Genomic DNA, 25,437 nt, shown 5'->3' with positions numbered 1-25,437 from the left:
TTCTTTTCCCTTAAGTTCCAGATGATGTTGCAGTTAGGATGAGAAAGTTGTGTCTGCAATTATTAAAGTGACTATGAAGTGGAAGGTGCACATATATATATATATAAAATATATATACATTTGCACATGCATATACATACATGCACAAACACACATGTATATATTTTTGGTGAGGTCAATTTCTCTGGGTCATGCACTAAACTGTAGTTTTTGAAATACTGAAGATGAACTCAGACTCTACTTCATGGGTGCTCACCCTCAGTGTGCATCACCTGGCAACCTTGCTAGGACTGCCAACTTCAACCCAGTGAATTTTTATTTTTTAAATTGGAATTTTTTGTTAGTTCATTCTGTTTATTAACCCATTAAATAAAAATTGGTAATGTGAAATTTGAGCCAAGTGCTGTGATAGAAGCTTCTTTCCATTGATTGGATCTTCTCCTTCTCAGGATCCTCCCTTATCACTTCTCTTGTTTATACTGTATGTAATCAATTATTTTATGATCTACTAAGAAAGGCAATTAAACTATGACACAGCATTGATTTTAAGATGCAGCTCCATTTCAGAGATGTAAAAAATATGTGCCCTTGATGAAATATAGCACCAGTGTTCCATAGGTCTCACTTTTTAAGACCCAGATTTTATAATAAGATGGACATCTTGACCTGTCCATCAAGATGGACATCTTGACCTTGACACTTCCCTTCCCCAGACCTGAATTCATTATGGCTCCCCCAACTTACCTTTACCTTCTTCTGAATTCTCTCAGTAGAAGACAGCATCTCCAGGTGATTCTGATGCAGGTGGTTCTCAGTCCATACCACTCTGAGAAATACTTTTCTTCAAAGACAGACTCTAAGTATTGCTAGTGTTGCAATCCTTAAGGCTGCAATCCAAGGGTTTGCTATTTCATTGTCAAAGTTTTCTCTCAGGTAATTTACAAACATGCTAGGGACACCAACCAGCCTCACAATGCATCCTTAAGAAACTACTAGAGCTGATAAATGGAAAAGATGTAAAAGACCTGTACTCGGAAAACTATGACACTGAAGAAAGAAATCGAAAAAGATCCTATCAAGATTCTAATAATGTATTTTACAGAACTAGAACAAATATCATATTTTGCTTTGTATAATGCACACCTACATTTTTGGCCGAAACTTTCAGGGAAAAAAATCTTTGATTTTCTAATTCAATTACTTACTTATTTATATTTAGACACTTGCTTTTTATATTATAAAAAAATTTTAGCATTTATTTTTGAACATATTGTGGTACAAGAAATTTTAAATTACAAAACACAGGAACAGATACAAGGCATTTTAGGCACTACCCATGAATAATGTGCACCCTTATTTTTCCCTCAAAAATTTGGGCAAAAAATACGCATTATGCACAAAATACAGTATTTCAAGATTTTATATGGAATCACAAAAGGCCCTGCATACCAACAGTGATCCTGAGAAAGAAGAACAACATTGGAAGAATCATGCTACCTAATATAAACTATACTACAATGCCATAGTTATCAAAACAGCATGGCACTGGCATAAAAACAGACACATAGATTAGTGGAACAGAGCAGAGAGCCCAGAAATAAACCCACACCTTTATAGCCAATTAGTATTTGACAGAGGAAGCAAGCACATACGATGGGCTAATGGTAGTTTATTCAATAAATGGTTTTGGGAAAATGACTGATGGGTATAGAAAAATGAAACTACACCACCTTCTTATATCACACACAATAATAAATTCAAAATGGATCAAAGGCTTAAATTTAGAGCCCAAACCATAAAAACTGTAGGAGAAAATATAGGCAAAATCTTGGACACTGCTCATAGCAATATTTTATCTGATATATCTCCCCAGGCAAGGTGAACAGAAGAAAAAAAAATAAACGGGACTACATCAAACTAAGAAGTTTTCACACAGCAAGGGAAACTGTCAACAAAATAAAAAGATAACCCACAGAATAGAACATATTTGCAGATACATCTGATAAGGGCTTGATATCCAAAACTTATAAAGAACTAAACAACACAATTAAAATGGACAAAGGACCTGAACAGACACTTCTCCAGAGGACACACAGATGGCCAACAGACATATGAAAAGATGCTCAATGTCACTAATCATCAGAGAAATGCAAATTAAAACCATAATGAGATACCATCTCACACCTGTCAGAATGGCTATTAATAAACCAACCAACAAAACATGCTGGGAGAAAAGGGAACTTCTGTTTTACTGTTGGTGGGAGTGCAGACTGGTGTAGCCGCTGTGGAAAGCAGTATGGAGATCCCTCGAACAATTAAAAATGGATCTGCATTTTGACCCAGTTATCCCACTTCTGGGAATATATCTGAAGGAACCCAAAACACTAATCCAAAAGAACCTAAGTACCACTATGTTCATTGCAGCCTTATTTACAAATACCAAGATACGGAAGAAGTAGTTGAGTGGATAAAACAACTATGGGACATTTACACAATGGAATACTATTCAGCCATAAAAAAGTAAATCTTATCCTTTGTGGCAATATGGTTGGACCTGGAGAAAATTATGCTAAGTGAAATAAGCCAGTCAGAGAAAGACAAATGCCATATGATTTCACTCATATGTGAAATCTAATGAGCTGAACTACCAAGGAAAAAGGGGACGGACTCGTAAATGGAGAGCAGATGACAGCTAGTGGAGGGAGGAAGTGAGGGGTTGGAGGGATTGAGCAAAAAGGAAAGAGGACTCATGAACATGAGCAACAGATTGCTGGGGGAGGGAGGTATAAGGGGACTAAATGGTAATGGAAAATATACAATAAGGATTTTAAAAAACCCTAACATCCATTATATGCCCAGTGAAATTAAATCAATTTTAATTAGGATCTCACTTACATAAAAAACAAAAACAAAAACAAAAAACCCTCTAGACTCTTTATTTCCAGAAGTGGCTGTTTGCTTATATTAAAACCTTGTTATTTAAGACAAAATATTACCAGCTTGTGCTTCAATATTTAAATATCCATCCCATTGAAAATTTCACTAAAGCATCACTTTTATAATGACTTGTAGGAAGGAAATCTGTTCTGGGTGCAGCAAAAAGGACACAGTGAGGAGGAGTCAGGGGCGACCACCTAATCCCGGTGACTGAGACTTGGTGACGCTGGGGCAGAACCCCACTCGTGGGCGTGCTCTGAAGTGAGTGCAGTTGTGACTGACTCAGTGTCGCCACTGAGTGAATAAATGTGGAATGTGTTCAACTTAATGTGTACGTTCTGAGGGTGCTGCCCTGTGTTTTTATTAATCAAAATAAACCCATTAACATACCATACATACCTCTAAAGCATGATTTTTCTCCATGAAAGATCTGTAACTAGTTTAATTTGGTATCTCAACAGAGTTAAGACTTAAAAGGAGACCAAGAATAAAAATTCTGATAATTTTTTAATAAAAATGCTTTATTTAAAAATATGATTTTTTAAAAAAGAGACAACTTTTATATACAATTGTTTACAAACAGTCAAAACACAGTAAAATAAACCAAGATTTAGAAACTATGATTTGTAACATATACAATAATGGTGGTGAATAAGATAGTTTAAATATATGATTCTTTTATTATTAATGAAATATGATTAATTCACATTGGTTAAACCCAGTGGTTGGGACTAAAGAAAAGGTCTTGCCTGAATTCCTTCCTCTTCAGGAAAGGGAAAGGCAGCCACCCTTTCCGGCAGCACAGAAAGGGAGCAGCTAGGCAGTGTATTCTTATTTCTCTCAGTGCTTCTATGTCCAAAAATATAGCTCTACCACTTGTATTTGTTGCCTATTTTTGTCTTCAAATTTTTTTTATGTGTGGCTATAGCTCCTGGTCATCTATACCAGGCTTTTTATTTTAATTTTTTAAAACGTGTGTTCTGAAGGAAAGCAGCACGAACTGCTGCTCCTGACAGCACAAGGCTCGGAGCTAATGCCTCCAGGATGTCAGCACCCAGTGTGACTCCGCCCCCCACTCGGGGCTCTGAGCAGCTGTGAGCTGACTGTTTTTAGTCCGGTAATACGGAAACACCTCGAACCACGTTCACACATCTGACACAGATCTGCGATAAAGCTGGAGAAACGGGTGTCGAACTAAAGTGCTATAACTACTACATTCAAGAGGCTATCTTGATTTCACAATCTTAAGTTTTTAAACTTTTTTACAGCTGCTGCTTCTCAAACTGGGGAACCCTAGCCATTTTCCTGGATTGTCAATTTCACTCAAAGATTTAGAAAGAAGTTTAAAACTTTTCTAATCTTAAAAGTTTTGTCAAATATATTCATAAGCCAAATCAGAATAATTTTAGAGAAGTTACAGGTTGATATTTTGTTCTTTGCCCCATCTCCATTGAGGAGTATTTCAGTAGTAACATCTGTAAAGCAATGACCAAAGAGACCTTAATTTCTGAAAGTATAGCCAGGTTCTTACTGACAGTAAATACAAATAAAATTCAAAGTTTTGACTCATTCTCTTGAGTGCCATCTTCAAAAATTACATAATTCTCTCACTATAGACAGATTGGGAAGAAAGTCAAGGAAGCACTCTGGGTCGCCTTGTGTTTCGCCTTGTTTAATGAGAGGAACACTGCAGCCAGAGAAGACCGCTGGCTCACAAGGAAAAACACACAACATTCGCCACACAGACAGAGGAACCCCTGAGTCCAAAACACCAGCACTCGGTGCACTGGAAATAATGGAAACAGTCACTGTGGGTGGTTTTGTCCTTCTCTCAGAGTCACATCAAACTCGGTCGTCCCTGTCGCTTACTTCTCTTTTGGTTGAAGAGTAAGTACAGGGCACCTTTCTGGATTACTTGTCATTATTACCTCCTATAAAACCCCAAATCCATGAGGGCTTCTTTTCCAACTCCAAAGGGACCCTTTCCGTATGTCTTGGGGGTAAGCCCAAACTGCCTTGTCAAATACAAAATCGATGGTCATTCTCTGTATAAATAGTATCTATAAAGAACAAATTAAAGTTGCCAACAAAATCATATAGGCCAAATTTACAAAGTTTTTTTTTTAAAAACAATGTATATGAACTTTATAAGGCCATGTAAGGAAATGACATCTGTAAATAAAGTTATCATCCCACACACTTAACAATGGAATAGTTAAATATGGTATTGGATCAAAAATAAACCAGAGAGTTGAAGGATTAGTCCCATTAATCCCATAATTTAATGAGACCATCCCAACCGCATGTTATGACTTTAGACGTTTCATGAGGGTGCCACACTGCACCTATGCACACTTTGTCATGAGCTTTAAACCGACTATAGAGTTTTGTGGTCTTCCAGTCCCAGATGTTTAATTTTCCATTTCCATCTCCTGAAATCACATAGCTACAATGGGAAGAAAAATAAATTCAAATTATTCAGACACTTAAAATTGGTAAACGAAGAACAGAGAAAGAGTTTATCTTTTTTACCGTAACATAAAATATTAAAGTGACTATATTATATCAAAGTGACTACATTACCTTATATATTGTAATATATATACCCAGTGAGAAGAACAAGGTAGAGCATAAAGCAGTCTACAATTTAAACTTCTATCAAAACCATCCCTACTGAGCACCAATCTAAGAGTAAAAAATAATTTTTAACTTAAGACTGAGAGACCCAGGGGCCACAACGAGTGTGATGTCACAGTCCCCCTCTAGACAGTCAGAAACTGTGTAGGGAACCCAGTGTCACACTGAACAGCAAACACATTTAGACCCTTTCTACTACAGGGACTCTACCACCTTCAGGGTTACCTCTGGCTCTAATACCTTCTGAATACGTCTAACACTGACTCAGAGGTAGGAGTCTAAGGCCCCATTATCAGGCTGAACGTACAAAGCTACAGGGATCTGTGAGTGACTTTATACCAATATATTTTAGCTAAGAATAGGGAAATGAATGCAGAGTTTCACTTAGAAAGACTATAGGCTTCACAAATCTAGTATGACCTAGAACTATTCCCATCCTGAAGTAGCTGGATTGGAGATTTCAGCACAGAAAAGATGCAGTGAAGCTGTTAACTTCAACAATGCGACGCAGAATGAATCCTTCTGGTGTTCACTCAATCACGGCAATATGGCGATTCCAGTCCTCCAAATCTTGCTCAGAAAAGCAGAGAGAAAAGAAGGCACTGCCTATTCAGGCAGGGATTTAGCATGTGGTTAAAGGGCACAAGACTGATCACTATGAGACAGAAAAGAACTTGCCCCTTTACCTGGCACTTTGACAATCTGCATATTTCTCATATAATTACACATGTGAATGTGATATGTAAGGTGTTATTATTAGTTGTACAACAGAAGTTTATATCATTATATTTGAATATCAGAACAAGTGAGAAGATTTGAACTTACCTCATGTCTGGTGAAAAGTCCACCTGACAAGCATAGCCTGCTACCATATGGCCCTTAAAAATTTTTTTCTTATTTAATCTAAACCTGTTTTGTGCTCCAAAAATTAAGATTTGGTTGTCCATTGATTGGCATGCTAGCCATTTCCCTGTAAATTCAATAAAGAGATATTTCAGAGAAAAATGGAAAAATTTAAAAAGAATTTTTACTCTAAATATATTCAGTCACTAATATTTGCTCCCAACTACTTTATACTAATAGGAAAATAAATTTACCAAACCACCTGTAAAGTGTACAGGTTTGTTGCTGGCAAGAGGTTTTTACATTTAAAGTAATGGAATTGGCTCATACAATCCTATGTCATAAGCACTCTATATATAAACTTTTTTTTGGCTCTGTATATATAAAGGATATACAGATATCCTGGGTTTAGTATTATCAGAACTAAACTAAAATTTATATGAAATTAACCTGTACTAAATATAGACAATAGAATTATAGGGAGAGACTTCTCTATGTTAATTATAAAAAAGGAAAGATCAACTTTAGGTGACAAAAACTAGGATTATTAAATAAAATTATTAAAAAATGATTTAAAAAATTTTAGTATCTGTTGTAAGGCCACATTGCTTTTATCCAGCCAGGATTCCCCAAAGCCCCTAGAGCCCAAATGGCAGTGTCTTTTTGCATCCTATACACCTGCAGACATCAGTAATTACGGGAACAATCCTAACAATGCTCACAGTCTGAGAGGGTAAACGGCCTTGTTCAAGATGGACAAGCTATTTGCAATGTGCACTTTAAAAGTACACTACATAAAACGTACATGCAGCGTCAAATGCGACGAAGTCTACAATACGGTGGTTATTAACAGAGGACCCAGTCAGGTTGCTCCTCTCATTAAGATGACAGGGCGTTTGACAAAAATGACTACTGACTGGCCTGTGGCAGGTGCCCCAATACAAGAGCAAACTGCTTCTTACCTTCTTGTCCTTGTTCTACACTCACAGTGATTCTGTGAGTTCACAGTGGCTTTGATGACAATGTTGCCCAAATACCTACATTCCCCTTTCAGACCCTCATGCAGAGCTATAGTTATATCAGTACACTGTCAGGACATCTGCAGTACGGAAACAGTACTAAATAGATTTATCTTTTTTATTTTGCCTACGAAAATATTTTATACTGAATTGCCGAGATGTTAGAATTCACAATCAATCACTAAATGAATTGTGGAACCCAATTCTGGTGGAAGGAGAATTATTTACAAAACCCCCCTCATTCTCAGATGGAAAAACTTAGATGCTCAATCAATGTTGGTTTCAAATAGTTTCTTTTATTTTTATTATTTTAAAAGGGAGACTGGGTGAGGTGACTCACATAGGAAAACCAATGATTATTTCTAATAATGAAAAGATTTCCTTCGACAGTACGGCGCTGTGACAGACTGCAGAGAGAATGGCCACGGTTCTGCCACCCAGAAACCACACCAAGTCTTCGAAGCTCATTTAAAAACACAGTCTCTCTACTAACTCACCATTTGGAGACAAAGTCACTGCAGGCATCGAGTGCATACTGGGTTCTGCTATATACTTGAAATCCACAGGGATATCCCTAAATAGTACAATAGAACAAGTAATTTTTAAAAAGTACCCTTTGAAGAGTTATCCCTAAACCAGAACAGATATTCTTGAAATGTTATATTTAACAACCTTTCACAGAACTTCCTGGGGGAAGAAAAATCATAAATGACATTCTGTCGCTTATTGTAAATCTTTTACTTCACAAATGACTTTCTGTGATAATTATAACAGTGTCGATGATTTAGTTTTTAAACTCTATGTGATTTAAACTTTGGTCTTTATGTTAAAAAATCTGTTACTGAAACTTGTTTAATAATGAGCTTGTCTAAAAATGTATCACGGTAGGCAGAAGCAAGATGCCGAGGCAAGCCTGCAGAGCCTGCAGGGAAACACTCTCGTTTTACTTGCCCGTCAACATTAACTTCATTCTGCAAGGAGGTGGGAGTGCCAAAGAGCCTTCGGCAATGCAAGCAGAGGGTGCAGCTGTGCCGGGGTCTGCACACAGGCCGAGCCCCGCCAAAAATGATGAGGTTTCAGGATGGGTAAGAAAGATGAAGTGCTGGGTATCCAGGCACCTTCTATTTTCAGTTTATATGTAAAATATTACAAGCATATGGCACTGCAGAAATAGCATTAAAAACATCTCATATAAAAGACAAGACAAAGCAAAAAAATCCAAAACCTGGTCACCTAAATTTAGAGTCATTAGAAGTTCAAAATGCCTTTCCATTTTTAATATTATCTATGATAGAACGAGAATATTAAATCTGAATTACCGAAAGATTTTACTCTTGTTGCTTTTCGTGACAGACCAAAATGCTTTTAAAGAGTAACATGAGGAAAAGGTAATCTCATGTTGTCTCAGAATACAAAGCAATTTCAAACTATAATTTGAGTTCTAAGACTTTACTTAAACAGAAAATAACATCAACAACAACAACAATTTACTTTAAGGATTTTCTTCATCTGTCCAGAGGAAGCAAATGATTTTAAAAAAACCCTATCAAGGTTCTGGTTAAAGAAAAATATTTTCAGGTACAACCCAGGGAACAAGTACCATTTATCAAACCTCCAGCCCTTCACGTACCTAAGGCACCAGTGAAAACTAACATTCAGAATGACCCAAATGTATTGAAAAGAATCTCAATTTGAAAAAAGCTTGACTGGTTTTCCCTCTTCATATTTATTTTTAGTGGCTAACAATTTTATAACTTGAATTAAAACACAAGTGCACTTTCTAAATTAAATTACCCATAATCCAGGTTCATGTCAATGAAATGTTTTACTAAATGTAAACAAAAATGTAAACAGTTATTTCAGTGACTCTTGGTACAATGAGCTCTAAAACAAGAAATTAATCTGAACACCCTGCGGCCTTAATTATTACTAGTAAAATGACTGGTAGGCATAGTTATATTTAATGAACACAACACTATTTTCTAATTAGGAACTGTAATTCAGTATAATAAACTAGTAACATATACCTTACAAATAATCTTCAGTCTGGAAACGAAATCATGTAAAAAACCCTTACAACATCTACGAAAACCTAAAGCTAAAAGATAAACAACAGTATCAACTTCTGTAAATTTTTCTTTTGGGAGGGCTCCCCTTTCCCTCCCAAGCAGGCTGCCAATGTCACCAGTAACTGATTTGGGGCGTGGCTACGTGTGGTGAAGACAGTTCTGGGAATCCTGAGGTAGTTTTGCTTCCTACTTGTCTTTAGAGCAAGGCTGATCCTCACATTTATCGCTTTCTGACTATTCAATCTAGACACAAGTTACCCTTTCTCCAGCAGACCCTATTCATTTAACTATCATCCATGACTAAGAACTCTGGTTCTGGATGTTTTATGTAAGCCTCATGGTATCTAGAGAACAGAATCCTGTAATAGATATGTAAAAGAGAAAGAGAAAGGAATCAAAGCATACCACTGCAGAAAATCATCAAGTGATAAAGGATGAGAGAAGAAACAAAGGAACTAGAAAACAACCACATAACAATCAACAAAATGACAATGGTAAGTCCATAATTTAAATTTACATTACTAAGTAGATGGGGAGAGGTTAAGAATAGTATAGGAAATGGAAAAGCCAAAGAACTTACACGTACAACCCATGCACATGAACTAAGGAAGTGAATGCTGGTTGGTGGGGAGGGTGGGGTGGTCCAGGGTGAAGGGGTATAAAGGGGAGAAAAAAATGGAAAAAAAATGGAATAGCATAATCAATAAAATATACTCAAAAATAAATTTATATCTACTTTAAATGTAAATGGACTAAATTTTCCAAAAGATACAGAGTAGCTTAATGGGCCCAAAACAAACAAAACAAGAACCACCTACATGCTGCCTACAAGAGACTCACTTCAGCTGTCAGGACTTGCACAGATTGAAAGTGATGGGATAAAGATATTCCATGCAAACAGAAACCAAAAGAAAACAGAGATGGCTACACTTACATCAGGAAAAAAAAAAGACTTTAAGCCAAAAACTGTAATAAGAGACAAAGGGGTAAGAGAGGATGGTAAAGAGATCAATTCATCAAAAGGATTTAACAGTTGTAAATGTTTATGTGTAAAGCAAATATTAATAGATTTGAAAGGAGAAATAACTTGCAATACAATAATAGTAGGGGACTCCAATACCCCATTCAACAAGGGATAGATCGTCCTGACAAAATCAACAGAAAACACTGAACTTAAACAACATGTTGGATCAGACGGACCTCACTGATGTATACAAAACATGCCACCCACCGGCAGCAGAAGACACACTAGTCTCAAGTGCACAAGGAACATTCTCCAGGACAAACCATATATTAGGTCACAAAATGAGGCTTAATAAATTTAAGAAGTCTGAAATCATATCAAGCTTCTTTTCTGACAATAATGATATGAAATTAGAAATCACAAAAAAACTGGAAAATTCACAAATATGTGGAGATTGAACAACATGCTGCTTAAGCAAAAAGGGGTCAAAGACATCAAAAGGGAAATAAAAAAATCTTGAGACAACTGAAATAGAAACAAAACATACCAAAACTGCAGGTTGTAGCAGAAACAATTTGAAGAGGAAAGTTTATAGTGAAAAATGCCTACATTAGGGGGAAAAAAGGAAGATTTCAAAGGAAAAAGAACCTATGCCCCAGGTTAGCAGAAGGAAGGAAATGACAAAAACCAGAGAGCAAATAAATGAAAGAGAGACTAAAAAGATAACAGAAAACACCACTATGGGGTGGTGAACACACACTCTAGTGTAGAGAGGATGTGTTGTAGAACTGTGCACCCGAAACCGGTATGATTTTGTTAGCCAGTATCACCGCAATAAATCCAATAAAAAAATCAATGAAACAACTTAAAAAATAAAATTGACAAAAATTTAGCTAGACTAAGAAAAAGGTAAAAGATGTTAATAAATAAAATTAGAAATGAAAGGAAACATTAACAACTGGTAATACAGAAACAGTAAGGATTGCAAGAATACTATGAAAAATTATATGCCAACAAATTAGATCACCTAGAAGAAAAAGATGAAATCCTAGCAACATACAACCTACCAAGACTGAATCATGAAGAAATAGAAAATCTGAACAAATCAGTAATAACTAAGGAGAGGAAGTAATCCAAAACCTTTCAACAACAAAAAAGTACAGGAACAGATAGATGGCTTCACCAGTGAGCTATACCAAACATTTAAAGAAGAATTAGCATTAATCCTTCTCAAACTCTTCCCAAAAACAAAAGAGGAGAGAGCACTTCCAAACTCATTTTAAGAGGCCAAAATTATAGCCCAATATCCCTGGTGAATATAGCTGCAAAAAGTCAACAAAATGTTAGCAGCGTTACTCACCAACGCCAACGTATAGAAACAACCTGTGGTATCTGTCAATGGGTACAGAAAATGTGGTATTTACATACAAAGTAGAATATTATCTAACCTTAAAAAAGAAAGAAATTCTGCCATTTGTGACAACATGGATGAATCTGGAGGGCATTACACTAAGTTGGATGCGTAAGACAAATACTGCATGCTGTCATTTTGTGTGCATTCTTAAAAAAAAGCTGAAGTCATAGAAGCAGAGATTAGAATTAGCTTTAGTTATTTCTTGACTTTAGGAAAGTGTTTTTCCCCCTCTAGGAAAGTAAAATTAACCACCATATTATGATTATACTCTGTAAGTAAAACGTTTGTTTTCTACCTAATGGACTATAAATGTCAGGACACAGAGGAGATTTCGTGGACCAATTTCCAATACTGAATAGTCAAAATATAGACATTTTAAAAAATTAAGAGATTATTTCAATGTTTACTTTGGGTTGGTTCTGAGGCTAGGATCTTATGCTCAAACTTTAGCATAACCTATATGGTCTATACATTTGTGGCCTCTACTTCCCATCAGTCATTTTGCAAAGATGACTAAGAGAGCTAAGAAAAAACCTAAGACTGCACTATAAAAACTTCACCACTGCTAGAACAATGACTCAAAATACATATCCTTGAGATAGATTCTCCAAAGACTATGACAAGTAGCATGTTTAAATTTTTTAAAAAGGTTTTATTTATTCATTGTGGAGAGAGGGGAAGGGAGGGAGACAGAGAGGGAGAGAAACATTGATCGGCTGTGTCTCCTGTGTGCCCCGACTGGGGATCAAACCCGCAACCCAGACAGGCATCCTGAGTGGGAATCGAACTGTGACCTCTGGCTTTGTGGAACAATGCCAAACCAACTGAGTCACCACCAGTCGGGGCGTGTGTTTAAATTTTTATTTCCAAATTCTGGATACTTAAGTAGTTAAAACAGTTTGACTGGCAAGCCACACATCACAGTTTTGAAAATATTCAAATAGCTGCATAGTATCAGGGTTTGTCTTTGGCCACAGATTGTTAAATTGCTTGCTTCATATAATCAGATTTTCTACTGATAGAAACTCACCATTCCCAAACTCTTAGGCTCTTATCATCAGATGTGCTCACAAATCTCCTGTTTTCATCAACAAAAACAATGGTGTTGACAGCTCCCAGGTGCCGATCATATTCCTGCACAATTTCTCCACTTCGAATGTCCCACTGTGCATCAGACAAGAGGAGGTAAAGACAGAGGTGGCACAGATTAATGAAAGCAAAGATTGTACTTATGGAAAGTGGATGAAAAAAAAAGATTTCCAACACTATATTTTTATGGTTACACAATTTTCTACTAAGAAGAGCACCAGCAAACCCTACAAGTAGCAAACATTGAACAAGTCAATATCCCTTATTCTGTCCCCTCATACAACATAAAGCTCTGGGATCTTAATGAGAATACTGTGAAAAGACTTACCTGCACAATCTTTTTATCAGACATCCCAGCCACAAAGAGATTTTGCTTATCTTCATCAGGATTAAATTTGACACAATAGGGTACTTTTCGGTTTGTGAATCTTGATATACACTGTCCTAAAACCAAAGACCAACGTTAAAATAGGCAAAATAAATTTGACCACTTAAAGATAACTCTGGGATTAAGATCCAGAGATTATTTGCTTAATAAATTCTAAGGAAAGGCAGCCTGGTTGCTCTTTATTGTAAACCATATTAATCTTTTTCAGATTTTTAATGATTAAAATGATATTTTCAAAAGTAAATCTGTATCATGACTTTCAGAACAGAAAAGGTCTCCAGGTGATTATGCTGTGCAGGCGGAGTTAAGGACCACTGCTAAGGAGGTGAAGAGTAGGGGCTTTGGCATTAGAGAAGCCTTACTCTAAACCCGATTTGGCTCCTTACCAGCTCTGTGATCCTGAAAAAGTTACCTCTTTAAACCTCAGTTTTCTCCTCTATAAAAATAATAGTACTTTATCACACAGAGATATTTTAAGGATTGAGTGAGAAACTAGATATAAGTATTTAGCAAATGCCCAGTAAACACAAAGTGTTTAGTAAATGTTAGCTATTATCTTTACCCTTGAAACACAGCAAGATGAAAGATGGTTCTTTAATTATATAAATTTATACCAGCCACAATGTACTGATGCAATTCACATGTCTGCAAATATAAGAAACTAACTGGACCATGGAAGTTTAGAACTACATTTTAATCGATTTGGGTAATTAAGTATTGTTCTGTCCATCAGACATCTACTGTGTTTCTATTACATGCAAGGACATGTGCTAGGTGATGCAGGGGAACAAAACAATCGACTACATAGTCTATGGAAGATTTCAAATGTCCTTGTCTATCAATATGTTTCCTTTATAAACTATTTGGTGGAAACAAAGTTTCATAGTGAACACCACCTACACAGCTGAGTTTCAACTCTACAAACAGATGCACTAAGTCAATGATAGGAGAATTAGCAGCTAGAGAAGGTACCATTTTGCCAAAGAAGACCACACACGTATTTCACTTAAAAATGTTAATTTATAAGACAAGTTATCTATTAGTATAAGAGCTCTTACCTGTCTCTGTGTCCCAGAGCTTAAGATACCTGTCGTAAGCTGCGCTGAGGAACTGCGTTCCTGCAGTATTAAAGCAGATGTCCCTGACAGCTTTACTATGACCTGAAGGCAGAGACCACAGAAAGGCAGGTGAGGTATCTTCTTTTAAAACATGAACAGCATAAAAAACCAGTATTAAACAGTGTTTTCCAAGCCATGCTGTGAGTCAAAAATCATTGGAACCCCACCCCCTGATTTACTGACTCAGCTGGTTCTATGTGGGATTGGGAACACGGGTGGTACCCACCTCCTACCCCCTTCGAAAAGCTCCTGAGGTGATTCTGATGTATAACCTCCAGTGTGAAGCAAGAGAAAAGACCTAACACTTTTAAAAAGTCTGTCATGGCAATCTCTTCATATGTAATATACATAAAACTGATGACTAAACAGCTAAGAATCTAAGGAAATGTAATAGGCCAATTACTGCCAGTGAAAGAGAAATGACTGGTGACATTTTGGAGGTTCACTCTCAGATTACTCAGGAAGCTGGAAGTAAAAATAGAGTGAGTGACCTAAACCTCCTCAAGTTCGTAAAAAAAAAAATCATAGCCCTTATTCAAGAACTGCAGGTTTGTGTCATCACATTACCAAATTTCACAGAAGTGGACTCAGAGTCTAAGACTAAGTCTTTTTGAAACCAAATATTAACTTCTCATTTGTTTTAACTTTATTGACACTTGGACAATAAAGTCATTTTAAGATGCTCTGCTTGGAAATCAATCTTGCCAGACCAATTGACTATTGACAGTTATGGGGACAAATAAAACATGGCTAAATGAAAGCAGAAACTTCATATTTTTTACCACCCCTGAGTGATCAAGACTGTGAAGTACAACTGTGCGAAATGTGCGTGGCACAAATTGTCAACCAGGCACAGCAGCCCCGAACCACCACTGCCAGTGCGCCCTGGGGAGACCCGACACGTCGTGGCAACTAGGCGATCAGGTAATCTTTTCTATGGCAGAAGTCCAGTGAGAACTGCCAACATCTTCCTGAGCAAGAGATTTTCCCTTTTCCACTGAAAGACTGTCTGCCAGTGCAAGAGAGACAAACGGGGACCGCATCCACTACATCCGCAGGAGGCATTTTGTTCCCTGTATGCTGCTGAGAGCCTTCCCATGAATCTTTCTTTAGGCTGCTACGGCATCTCGGGCAGTATTATTTGCACAGTTGAGGCCCTAAAATTACACAGCACTGCAGAACACACTCCCACTTCAATCTAAAAACAGAGCCACTGAGATTCACACAAATACTGTTTCAATGCAATACAGTTAAACTGGGAAGCCTTCACACAAAATTTGAGAGGCTATTCTCTACCAAAAAGGCTAGTCTGCCACAAAGCTGTCCTCTGCTTGGCCCTCTTCTTTGCCTCAAGTTCTTTCAATCTCATCTTTTTCTGTGTTAGATGCCAACTCCCAATCTCTCTTCAAACTTAACATCTGGCCAGCTAATTGCTTAATTAGACATTTAGACATTTTCATCTCAAAATCCCAAGCAAACAACTAGACAGGAATAGAACTACAGAAATGGAGATCAAGTGGAGGGTTAGCAACAGGGGAGTGGGAGGAGGAGAAGGTACAGAGAGTAAGTATCATAGACGGTAGGCAGAAAATAGACAGGGGGAGGGTAGGAGTAGTATGGGAAATGTAGAAGCTAAAGAACTTATAAGTATGACACATGGACACGAACTAAAGGGGGGAAATGTAGGTGGGGGTGTGCAGGGTGGAGGGGAATGAAGGGGGAAATGGAACAACTGTAATAGCATAATCAATAAAATACATTTTTTAACCCCCCCATAAATAAATAAACAAACCCAAGAGCAGCTCAAATTCAACGAGTCTGAAACCTCGGCATCCTCCTCGGTTCACTCTCTTGGTGAATGACACCAGCATTCATCCTGCTGTCCTCTGGGCGTCACCGCAGATTCCTGCCTTACTCTTAGCACTCACATCCAGTAAGTCCCACTGATTTTAACTCTTGATTAATTCTTTCCTCTCCACCTCTGCTGCTTTACTTCAGGCTCTCACCATCTCTAATCCAAGCTGATGAAATAACCTTGTAATTCACTTCCCCGCCTCCAGGTCTGCTCTGTTAAAGCATTCTCCACACTGCCATTGTGATCCTCGTAAACTTCAAACCTGATCACGCTGCTTTCCTGCAAGAGCAGTTAATGTCTGCCTTCCCAAAGCCCTCAGCATAGAGTCTAAACTCGTTATTAAGGACACACATAGTCCTCCATACTCCGCCCCCTCTTCTGCTGCCTTTCTCACCCTATCATCCCATGCCCTGGCAATCTGAAATGCAGTGGTTCCCCCCAAGTGGCACGGTTTCTCATACCACTTTTGCCTCTGCTGCTTGCTCCTCCTAGTTCTCTTTGTTTATGTGGGGAGACTTACCCCCTCTTCAAGACTCAAGTATATGAAGATTTTCATTCATATTTGTGGAGAAAAATTATGGTTTATGACGATAAAAAGTTTTAAAAGTCTTTCTAAACAGTTATAGTAAGGGAAAAAAGAAGCATTACCAATAAATGTTCGCAGACAACGCCTGTCTCCATAAACCTCCCACAGCTGGAGAAAAAAAAACAGCATAAATAAATATTAAATTTAATACTAGACTTTGATGAAATGACAACTTTTAATTAGTTACGGCAGCCATATGCTGCCCATGTGTGTGCATAACTTTGTGTGCACAGGGGATTAACTAAAAGCAGTCAATAGACATCATTAAATATATTGCTTGGCATATCTAATCTGCGTTGCACTACCTGAACTCATGGAGACACACACACACACACACACACACACACACACACACTTTAACACTAAACTTTGATATCAGATTCTAAAAGATACATCAAAATATCATAAGAACTTAGATGGAGCTAATATAGGTGACTTGTTTTCTTCCTGTTCTTTTCTGTATTTAATATGAGGGAAAAAAGTTTCTACTTATATAATACCATAAATTACTCTTAAAGAGTTAAATAGTATTAATACTGTCATATTTATAACATTTTGGTATTAAAAGGTTTTGTTTTGAACTTTTCTAAAATGATGAGTACTATAGAAGCTTTAGTACGAAAATGATGACCCAGACTAAAATGTAACAGGTTCATTAATTCTCATCACATCTAAAGTGAATTAACACGAGAGCTTTGAAAGTACCTTTATTCTTTCCTGCCTGAAATCCAGCTCTCAACAGAACTGCTAGTCCTCTCCAATCAAAAGCACTTCCAGCTACCCAGTGCCAACGTCCAGTCTCAGCACCCCCAGCAGAGCAGGCAAGGACCTGCAACATGGTCCTCCGCTCAGGACTGCAGTGGTCATTCTGTGTCTCTCAGATGTTAGCCTCCAGCTACCGTACAACTGTAGTTTTCAGCACACACCATGCTGGATCATTCTATTCACTCTTCTCAGGCACAGTCTACACCCCACCCCTCCCACACTAGTTACCTTCCCATTGAGGTATGCTTCCTCTTTGAAACCAGAACACTCTGTTTCTGACTCTATAATGATCATTAAAATCATAATGAAATGTTCATCCTAAGGGCAGAGACAGTGCCTTAATAATTTTTTGGCCCTTGCACATAACACGTACCTAATTCATGTTTACAGAAGTGAAATAAACTGTACCCTCTGCTTTTTTAATTGGTTAAAGAGAAAACCTTATCTCAATTAACACAGTTTATATAAAGTAAAAGTTAAAGGAAATAAGGGGTTTCTTACTCCAAACTACTGCCTGTTATTTTAAGCTACTAAGTATACAAATACCTAAATGGTTGCTCTCATTAAAACAAACAAACAAACAAACAACCCATAAAACATCTGCCTTTATGGATACTGTTAATATCCATAAATTACTTACAAAGAATAAAATTTTAACAATTCTACTTTTTAAGCTCCAAGAGCACCATAGGGTTGATATTTATTGACCATCATAATGAACCAGACACACAAGACACAAAAGAGGTAAGAACTATTCTTTTAAATTTAAGATTTTAAAAAAGGGCTTTACCATATTCAAGTTGACACACGCTGGCAACTGAATTCTTCCTACCATGTACCCTACAGCTAAACACTGGGCTAAAAGTGAAGCAGCTTCCCGAAACTATGAAGAGCAGGAATCTGGGAGCATTCCTGCTACTTGGTGTCTGCTAGCATTTATAAGAAAAAAGGATGAATTACATTATCCACTCTTTAGAAATAGGATTTCTATCACATGCCCCCTTTCCCTAATAAGGTTCTGAGGAAGAAATGAACTCAATTACAAATACAAAAACCTCTATGAAAATGCACTGTTAATGATTAAACATTTATGTGTCTGCAGCCAAAGTGACTGGTTACATTCTAATTAGTTATCTAAGCTAACAAAAGAGCCTCACCAACTGAAATCATACACCATAGCTGAATCAACATGTTTAGAAGCAGTACATAAATTAGAAAGCAGTATAGCATTCAAGGGGCCTAGGAGAAAATTATTAGCCTTTAATTACCTAACAAACCCAAATTTATTCATAATTAACCAGATTTAACCAAAACAGTAGCTTTGCAACACTCCTCCTCTGGTACTGAAAACTCACCTTAATTTTACAGTCCATTGAACAAGACAGCAATAAATGGCCAGAGAGGGGGAACAACCTGACGGCACTGACGCCCTAGGAAAAGGTATTTATTAGTTACCGATCAGAAGCACTCTGAAATCAGCTAAAATCAAACCTAAGAAAAAGGCAGTGTATCTTTATGCAATCTAATTTACTATTTTCTTCATTCCAAAGCTTATACCCCAGAACAATCTTCACTGTATTATAATAGCAGCCCTTATTGACACTAAACTTCTCAAGATTTCTTTTCTAACCTTAACGGTGACTTCCTTGCCCGGGGAACCTGGGTCAATCAAGCCACCAATGCCCCATCCCTCTTCTCTCCTTCTCTCAGACCCTCTGCCCTTTGCTAGGAGCTTAAAATGCTACTTGGAATAGTGGGGATGACAAGGATTATCAACATCAAAAGTTTTCAAGTACAGTATCTTGTCCCTTCATTTGTTTGAATATTATCGTAGTTCATAAACCAGGGAACATCTGACATTCTTGGAAGGATGATGAGCTCAAGAGCTAAAGCGAAACTGCTGAGGCTTTGGTGCTAGCACCAGAGCCTGTTTATTGTTCCCTGACGTGGCACCCAAGAAGCAGCAAACTGTGGCAGGAATCTGGCAGGAAAGGCCAGGGCTACCACAAGGGGAGGGGGGACCAAATCACAAATTCTTAAATCATGGCCAATCCAGATGACCTTGAAGACTGACTCATCGCTTGTGACTGATATGCATGGGTCGCTCCAAAGCCCAACTTAGTTTTCTCTTCAACTTGACTTCCCTGCTCTATCTTGACTTCCCTACATCTTTACCAGAAATAGAGAATGTTCCATATTGTTAGCTAAAACTTATGTTGGTTTCACTATTCCACATTACAGCAAACAAAAACCAACCAATCTGCTTACCTTTGTGTGTCCAGACCACACGTGAATTTGTTTTTTAGGAAGATAACATTTCTCAGGTGGCACAGTTGACCTCAGATTAACACCAACGTCCTGAGGTATGTGCAGGTAAGACCTGCCTTGGTAGTCATACATTTCTTTAACTGAAACAAGAAGGCAAAGGAGAGCCATGAACAAATACGTGCCATAGCCATGGAATCTATGTCCTTAAAATGACAAACGTTTATTCATTGGTATATTATTCTGCAGTAAGATTTAGGTAATAACACTCTGTAACGCCAACAATAGCTAAAATTTATCTGCCTGAAATCATCGATCTTATTTGTAACTAGAGGTAGTATTTTGGAGCGCCTAAAGACCCAGAAGATCTATCCTTCTTTTACTCACAGGTTTTAGTGACATATATAAAAGACTTCAGCCCCAGCTGGTGTAGCTCAGTGGATTGAGCGCGGGCCTGTGAACCAGAGGATTGCGGTTCGATACCCAGTCAGGGCACATGCCTGGGTTGCAGGCCGGTTCCTTGCAGGCCAACTACCAGCAGGGGACACACGAAAGGCAACCATACATTGATGTTTCTCTCCCTCTCTCCTTCCCCTTTAAAGATAAATAAATAAATAAAATCTTAAAAGAAAAAAGACTTCACTGCAGTATGATTATAGTGAGGCAAGAAAAATTAGTACTTGGGCCTTGTGAGTCACTGGCAAAGAATCAGAAGCAATGCAGGGTAAGAAGGAAGTTAAACAAAACAAGAAATAGGTATTCTTTCCCCCCATTTTCCTCTCTAATGTCTGTTTAGGTTCCTTTTCCATTCTCTCTTTTTTTTTTAAAGATATTCATTTATTTATCTATCTATCTATCTATCTATCTTTAGAGGGGAAGGAGAGAAGTATCAATGTATGGTTGCCTCCCATGCGTCCCCCGCTGGGAACTGGCCTGCAACCCAGGCATGTGCCCTGACTGGGAATCGAACTGCGATCATGTGGTTCGCAGGCCCGAACTCAATCCACTGAGCTACACCAGCCAGGGTTTCTTTTTTACTTTCAACACAGATTGTATAATAAAGTCACTTGTGGGAATTAAGTGACATAGTGTATGAGGGGAGACCCCCCCCTTAAAAACCAGAATCATCTTCTGAAGGTGGGCCCCCTGTAGTACTGGCTTCCCCAGCTAGGTGAGTGTTCTGGGAACCTTCTGTATCAGTGCTCCAGCTGTGGTTGTGAGAGGCTGCATTTGGTTTCAGTGAATTTGTTTTGAAGACTCTATCAATGCATTTTGCCTATTCCATGATTTACTAGCACACCTTCCCACACTGCGTTGAGTGTTCAGTTTTTGACCAAAAACGGACTAGTGGACTGCCCTCCCTATTCACCCCATCTTGCCTCAAGTGACTTTATATTGTTTCCCTGGATGACAAAGTCCTCCAAGAGAAATGCTTCGCCTGTGTAGAGAAGCGAAACAAAAATGGCAGAAGCACGGGATCAAAATCAACAAGTTTAAAAACTGTTTTGAGCAGTGGAGAAAAGGTCTCGATAGGTGCACTGTACCAAATGGTCGGTACTTCAAAGGTGACTGAAGTTTTAACTTGTAAGAATAAATACACAGTGTTTATAAATCAGTTCCGTTTTTTTGGGTCCCCTTTCATCTACGCTTTATGCACGGCTGCAGCACCACAGCACTAAACGGACTCCTTGGAGACAAAAACGGGAGCTCGAGGAACCAAGTATGGTTCCACCAAACCTAAAAGTTTGATATATGATATAACATTAGAATAATCTATACTCTCAGTGCTGAAATATTCTTTACAGTTTCAGATAATCTCTACATAATTTTCAAAGTTTTATTAGGTAATTATTTATGAACCAGGTACATTCAAGAATATTTATAATTTATTTTGGTGTATACACCTTTCTTCCCACAAATCAAAATCGGTGAGAGTCTTAATCTCCAATCTATTCACATCAAAACAAAATTTATTCTTTTAAAGTATAATTCAATAACAGCGGGTAGACCTGAAGAATATTTGATTTGGGTTAAAAACAAACTGTTAAAATGACAAGGGCACCACTGACACACTACATAAAGAGTCAAGTCAGATTTCTTCTTTATCACTTAAAAACTTCATTAGCACTGAAAAATGATCTGCAGCCATCACTAATCATTCTATCGCCTCTCATCTCTTAGAACATAAAAGTTTGTTGTAATTTCTTTGAGATGCAAACTGTCCAATATAATTCTTAATTAATTGTAGCAGCTACTTAATAAAGGCAATGAATATTATACAGAGAACAGTAAATATGTGAAAGTTTAATATACAAACTGAAGAAGCGCAACAACTATATTACCATGTAAGATTGTCTTTTCCTCCCCAGGTTTCTCTTCTTCCAGTTTGCCTTTCTTCTGCCTCTTTGCTGTGATTTCATCCAATTCTTTTTGTTCTTCCTAAAGGAAAATAAGGAGTCAACTTCAAAATGGATGTTCTAGAACCCCATCGTGGCCAAGGCTGGTTATAAATTCTTTATAACGAGGTCCACTTTTTGCTGAAGGAATAGCTTCAAGTATGTGACCCAGGAGAACAATCTCAATTCTTCAACAGATTACAAAATGATATTAAACATGTAATGGGTACTGGTTAACAATTTTAAACTTATACCAAACCCATTTTTCTGCAACACCTAGAAATAACTTTAACATATTATGCTAATTATGCAAGTGAAAGGACAAAGCAATTAGAAAACCTAGTACCAGACAGGAACCTGGATTTTAGTACACAACATTGTTCTTCAGTAAACAGTTTTTACATAGTCATAATATAAGCAATGCCAATAGGTTCGTGACACAACTTTTATGGGAGAAGCAGTGGAACACAGGTGGGGAAGCAGAAAACTTTTATGTACAATAACAAAGAAGTCAACAGATGATGTCTACAATAAATAGCAGCATACATATATATTGAGATATAATATCTCAATATAATAATATGCATGTTATCGAATGTAGGATAGACAGCTAGACCATAAACTTCATGAGGCTAGAATTTTCTTGATCTTGTCCACTGTTGTAGTCCTCAGACCTAGAACAGCGAATGGCTTAGAGACCATGAAATTAGGAGGTGGGGAGGAATAGGGTAGGGGTCTGTCTACAGCTTTAGCTCATAGTAGAACTAAAAAAAATCCTCCAATATTGATATATTACTTTGTTAATATATTGATACATTTTATACCGAAACATTTTATTTATTTTTTAAATATTTTATTTATTATTTATCTTTAGAGGAGAAGGGAAGGAGAGAGGGAGAGAAATATCAATGTATGGCGGCCTCTTGTGCGTCCCCTGCTGGGAACTGGCCTGCAACCCAGGCATGTGCCCTGACTGGGAATCGAACCGCGATACTCTGGTTCGCAGGCCCGTGCTCAATGCACTGAGCTACACCAGCTAGGTATACTGAAGCATTTTAAATAAATTAATAAATAAATAAAATTCACATCAATTCTAAAATCACAGAAAGGCCGACAATCTGATACCAGGAGAGCAGCTACCATGTCAGCTTAATAGCATTATCAAGGTGATATTTATTAAAAACTGTTAAAGAAATCAGGAAAATGTAAGCAAAAATATACTAAAGAAAAACAAAATCTTACAGTATTTTCTCAGTTTACCTAGACAGAGAAATTTTGATGAGTCATTTAGTTATCTAAGGAAATCTGAAGTTTATTGACACAGGCATCCTTCATAGAGATACAGAGCATGCACCTGAACTGACAGTGAAAAACATCAGAGCTTACTTCGGAGGGTTTGGCTACATCTTTTTCATCCACATATTTTGCCCATGGTCCCAGGAAACCATCAATATTAGATGCATCATTTTCTTTGAACTTTTTCCTTTTTTCTATTTTCTTCTGACCAGTTTCAAACACAGTTAAACCTACATTAAAAAAAGAGACATCACAAATAATTTTCTAAAGAAATAGCTGCATATATATAATTTTACTTTATACTGTTCTTGTGACTAAAGAATCTATTAAAAGACACAAAATAAAATCTATATAAGTATGCCAGGTATACCAAGTCATGTTATACAGAAAAGATTCAACATTCTAGGCAAAGGAATTTTCCACCACTGCAGTATTTGGCAAATTCAAATATACATAAAAAAAGAGCAGCTATGTAATCCTGTAATGATACACAATCCTTTTAATGAATCATAGCCCTACATCAGTGAATTTTACCACTTTTTGAAAGAAATTCAGCAATTTAATATTGTTAAATAGTAATAAAGCTATTTTTGAAGGAATAAACTAAAATTTATCAGTTAAAAACTTAATTGAATTAAATTAAGGAATTAATAACTTATTTTGTTTACTTGTAATACAACAGCATAAAGTTTCACAAGAATCTTGTATTTTTCTTAAGTGATCTCAATCCAAACTTGACATATTACAACATAAACCTTAACAAGATGGAAAAGAGGAAAGAGGACGTTTCTGGACTGGGATTTGATCAGGAGACCGTGGCACACTGTGCGTAGTCATCATTCAGTTGGGAACAGAAAGGTTCATGGGAGTCATAACCACAATTTAACTGTTAACTGAGAATCTAGCTACATAAATATGTGGCTTGCAGAGGTCCAACTTAAAGGAAAAAGCTTATCTATAGTAATTCAAACCGATAATCTTTAGGCTGTGTTATAACAGAATCTTGTTAAAATTCTACTTTTAACAATAATTTTGCTTATACACTGAGGACAGCCTGATCATACAGGTCTGTAGCTACCAAGTGTCTTTGTGCAAATAGCATATTCTGTTTTTAATGAGCATTTTATAAGAAAAGATTCCAATGGGCTGATAAGCTTTATTCAAATTAGCATTCAGAATAACTCTGCTTTATAATAACACAAAATGAGTATGAGCACAAATATGTATTTTAAAACATTCAATAACTGAACAACTGAAGCAATCTTCAAAGACAATCTCCACAATGAAATATGTTCTGCTCTTTTAAAATGTGGTTTGACATTTAGTGTTGACAAGCACCATTATCTTCCCTATAAGGTTGCACACCTACCACATGGCAAAAGCAAGCTCTAAAACTGTTAATAGTTCTAAACTGCAACACTATTGTCTCAACTTGAAGAAAAAATCAAGAACTAAATAAAATACTAGTTTTATTTCTATTGTTTAAAGTCAATCTGCAAGATAGTGATTACAGGTATATATAATTTCAAATAAATACCTTGATTTTTCTCAGCTTCTTCTACAGAACCAATATACTTAGTAGTCACTTGATTATCTAATGAAGGGTCCAATGCATAACCTAAAAGAAAAAAAGTACGAATACTTGACTCCATTTTTTGCCATTTACAATTTATTTTAATTCTATACAAATATACTCACTTCACATTTTCTTCACCAGATGTTGAAAATACTCCTTAACTTAGGGCCAATCCTTCTTTCATGAGCTGTGTTTCTACTCAGAACAATTAACCCAAGTC

At 37.1% G+C, this 25,437-nt stretch overlaps 1 protein-coding gene across 2 annotated transcripts in view; it reads right to left on the bottom strand.

Annotated features, from left to right (window-relative positions):
* Nucleotides 1–4,519: 4,519 nt before the first annotated feature.
* The window catches only part of CDC40 (cell division cycle 40), a 49,109-nt gene continuing 28,191 nt past the window's right edge, over nt 4,520–25,437 (bottom strand). The window contains exons 4-16 of one of the 2 annotated variants that reach the window (XR_005069261.1): nt 25,179–25,259; nt 23,732–23,871; nt 22,292–22,388; nt 19,953–20,092; nt 19,040–19,114; nt 16,982–17,027; nt 14,419–14,520; nt 13,301–13,416; nt 12,914–13,047; nt 7,934–8,010; nt 6,400–6,544; nt 4,873–5,383; nt 4,520–4,791 (exon numbers count right to left, since the gene is read on the bottom strand). Coding sequence is in view for 1 of the 2 variants with exons in the window: in XM_037065036.1 (XP_036920931.1) it covers nt 5,206–5,383; nt 6,400–6,544; nt 7,934–8,010; nt 12,914–13,047; nt 13,301–13,416; nt 14,419–14,520; nt 16,982–17,027; nt 19,040–19,114; nt 19,953–20,092; nt 22,292–22,388; nt 23,732–23,871; nt 25,179–25,259 (1,331 nt within the window). In the remaining variant the exon portion in view is untranslated. Of the gene's footprint in view, nt 5,384–6,399; nt 6,545–7,933; nt 8,011–12,913; nt 13,048–13,300; nt 13,417–14,418; nt 14,521–16,981; nt 17,028–19,039; nt 19,115–19,952; nt 20,093–22,291; nt 22,389–23,731; nt 23,872–25,178; nt 25,260–25,437 lie in introns of both variants that reach the window. The other variant, XM_037065036.1, reaches the window with a different exon arrangement.

Source organism: Sturnira hondurensis, unplaced genomic scaffold (genome assembly GCF_014824575.4).
Source record: "Sturnira hondurensis isolate 20B ecotype Veracruz unplaced genomic scaffold, ASM1482457v3 Scaffold0015596, whole genome shotgun sequence".
Taxonomy (NCBI): Eukaryota; Metazoa; Chordata; class Mammalia; order Chiroptera; family Phyllostomidae; genus Sturnira; species Sturnira hondurensis.
Note: the sequence above shows the minus strand (reverse complement) of the source record. Positions and strands in the feature narration are given on the sequence as shown.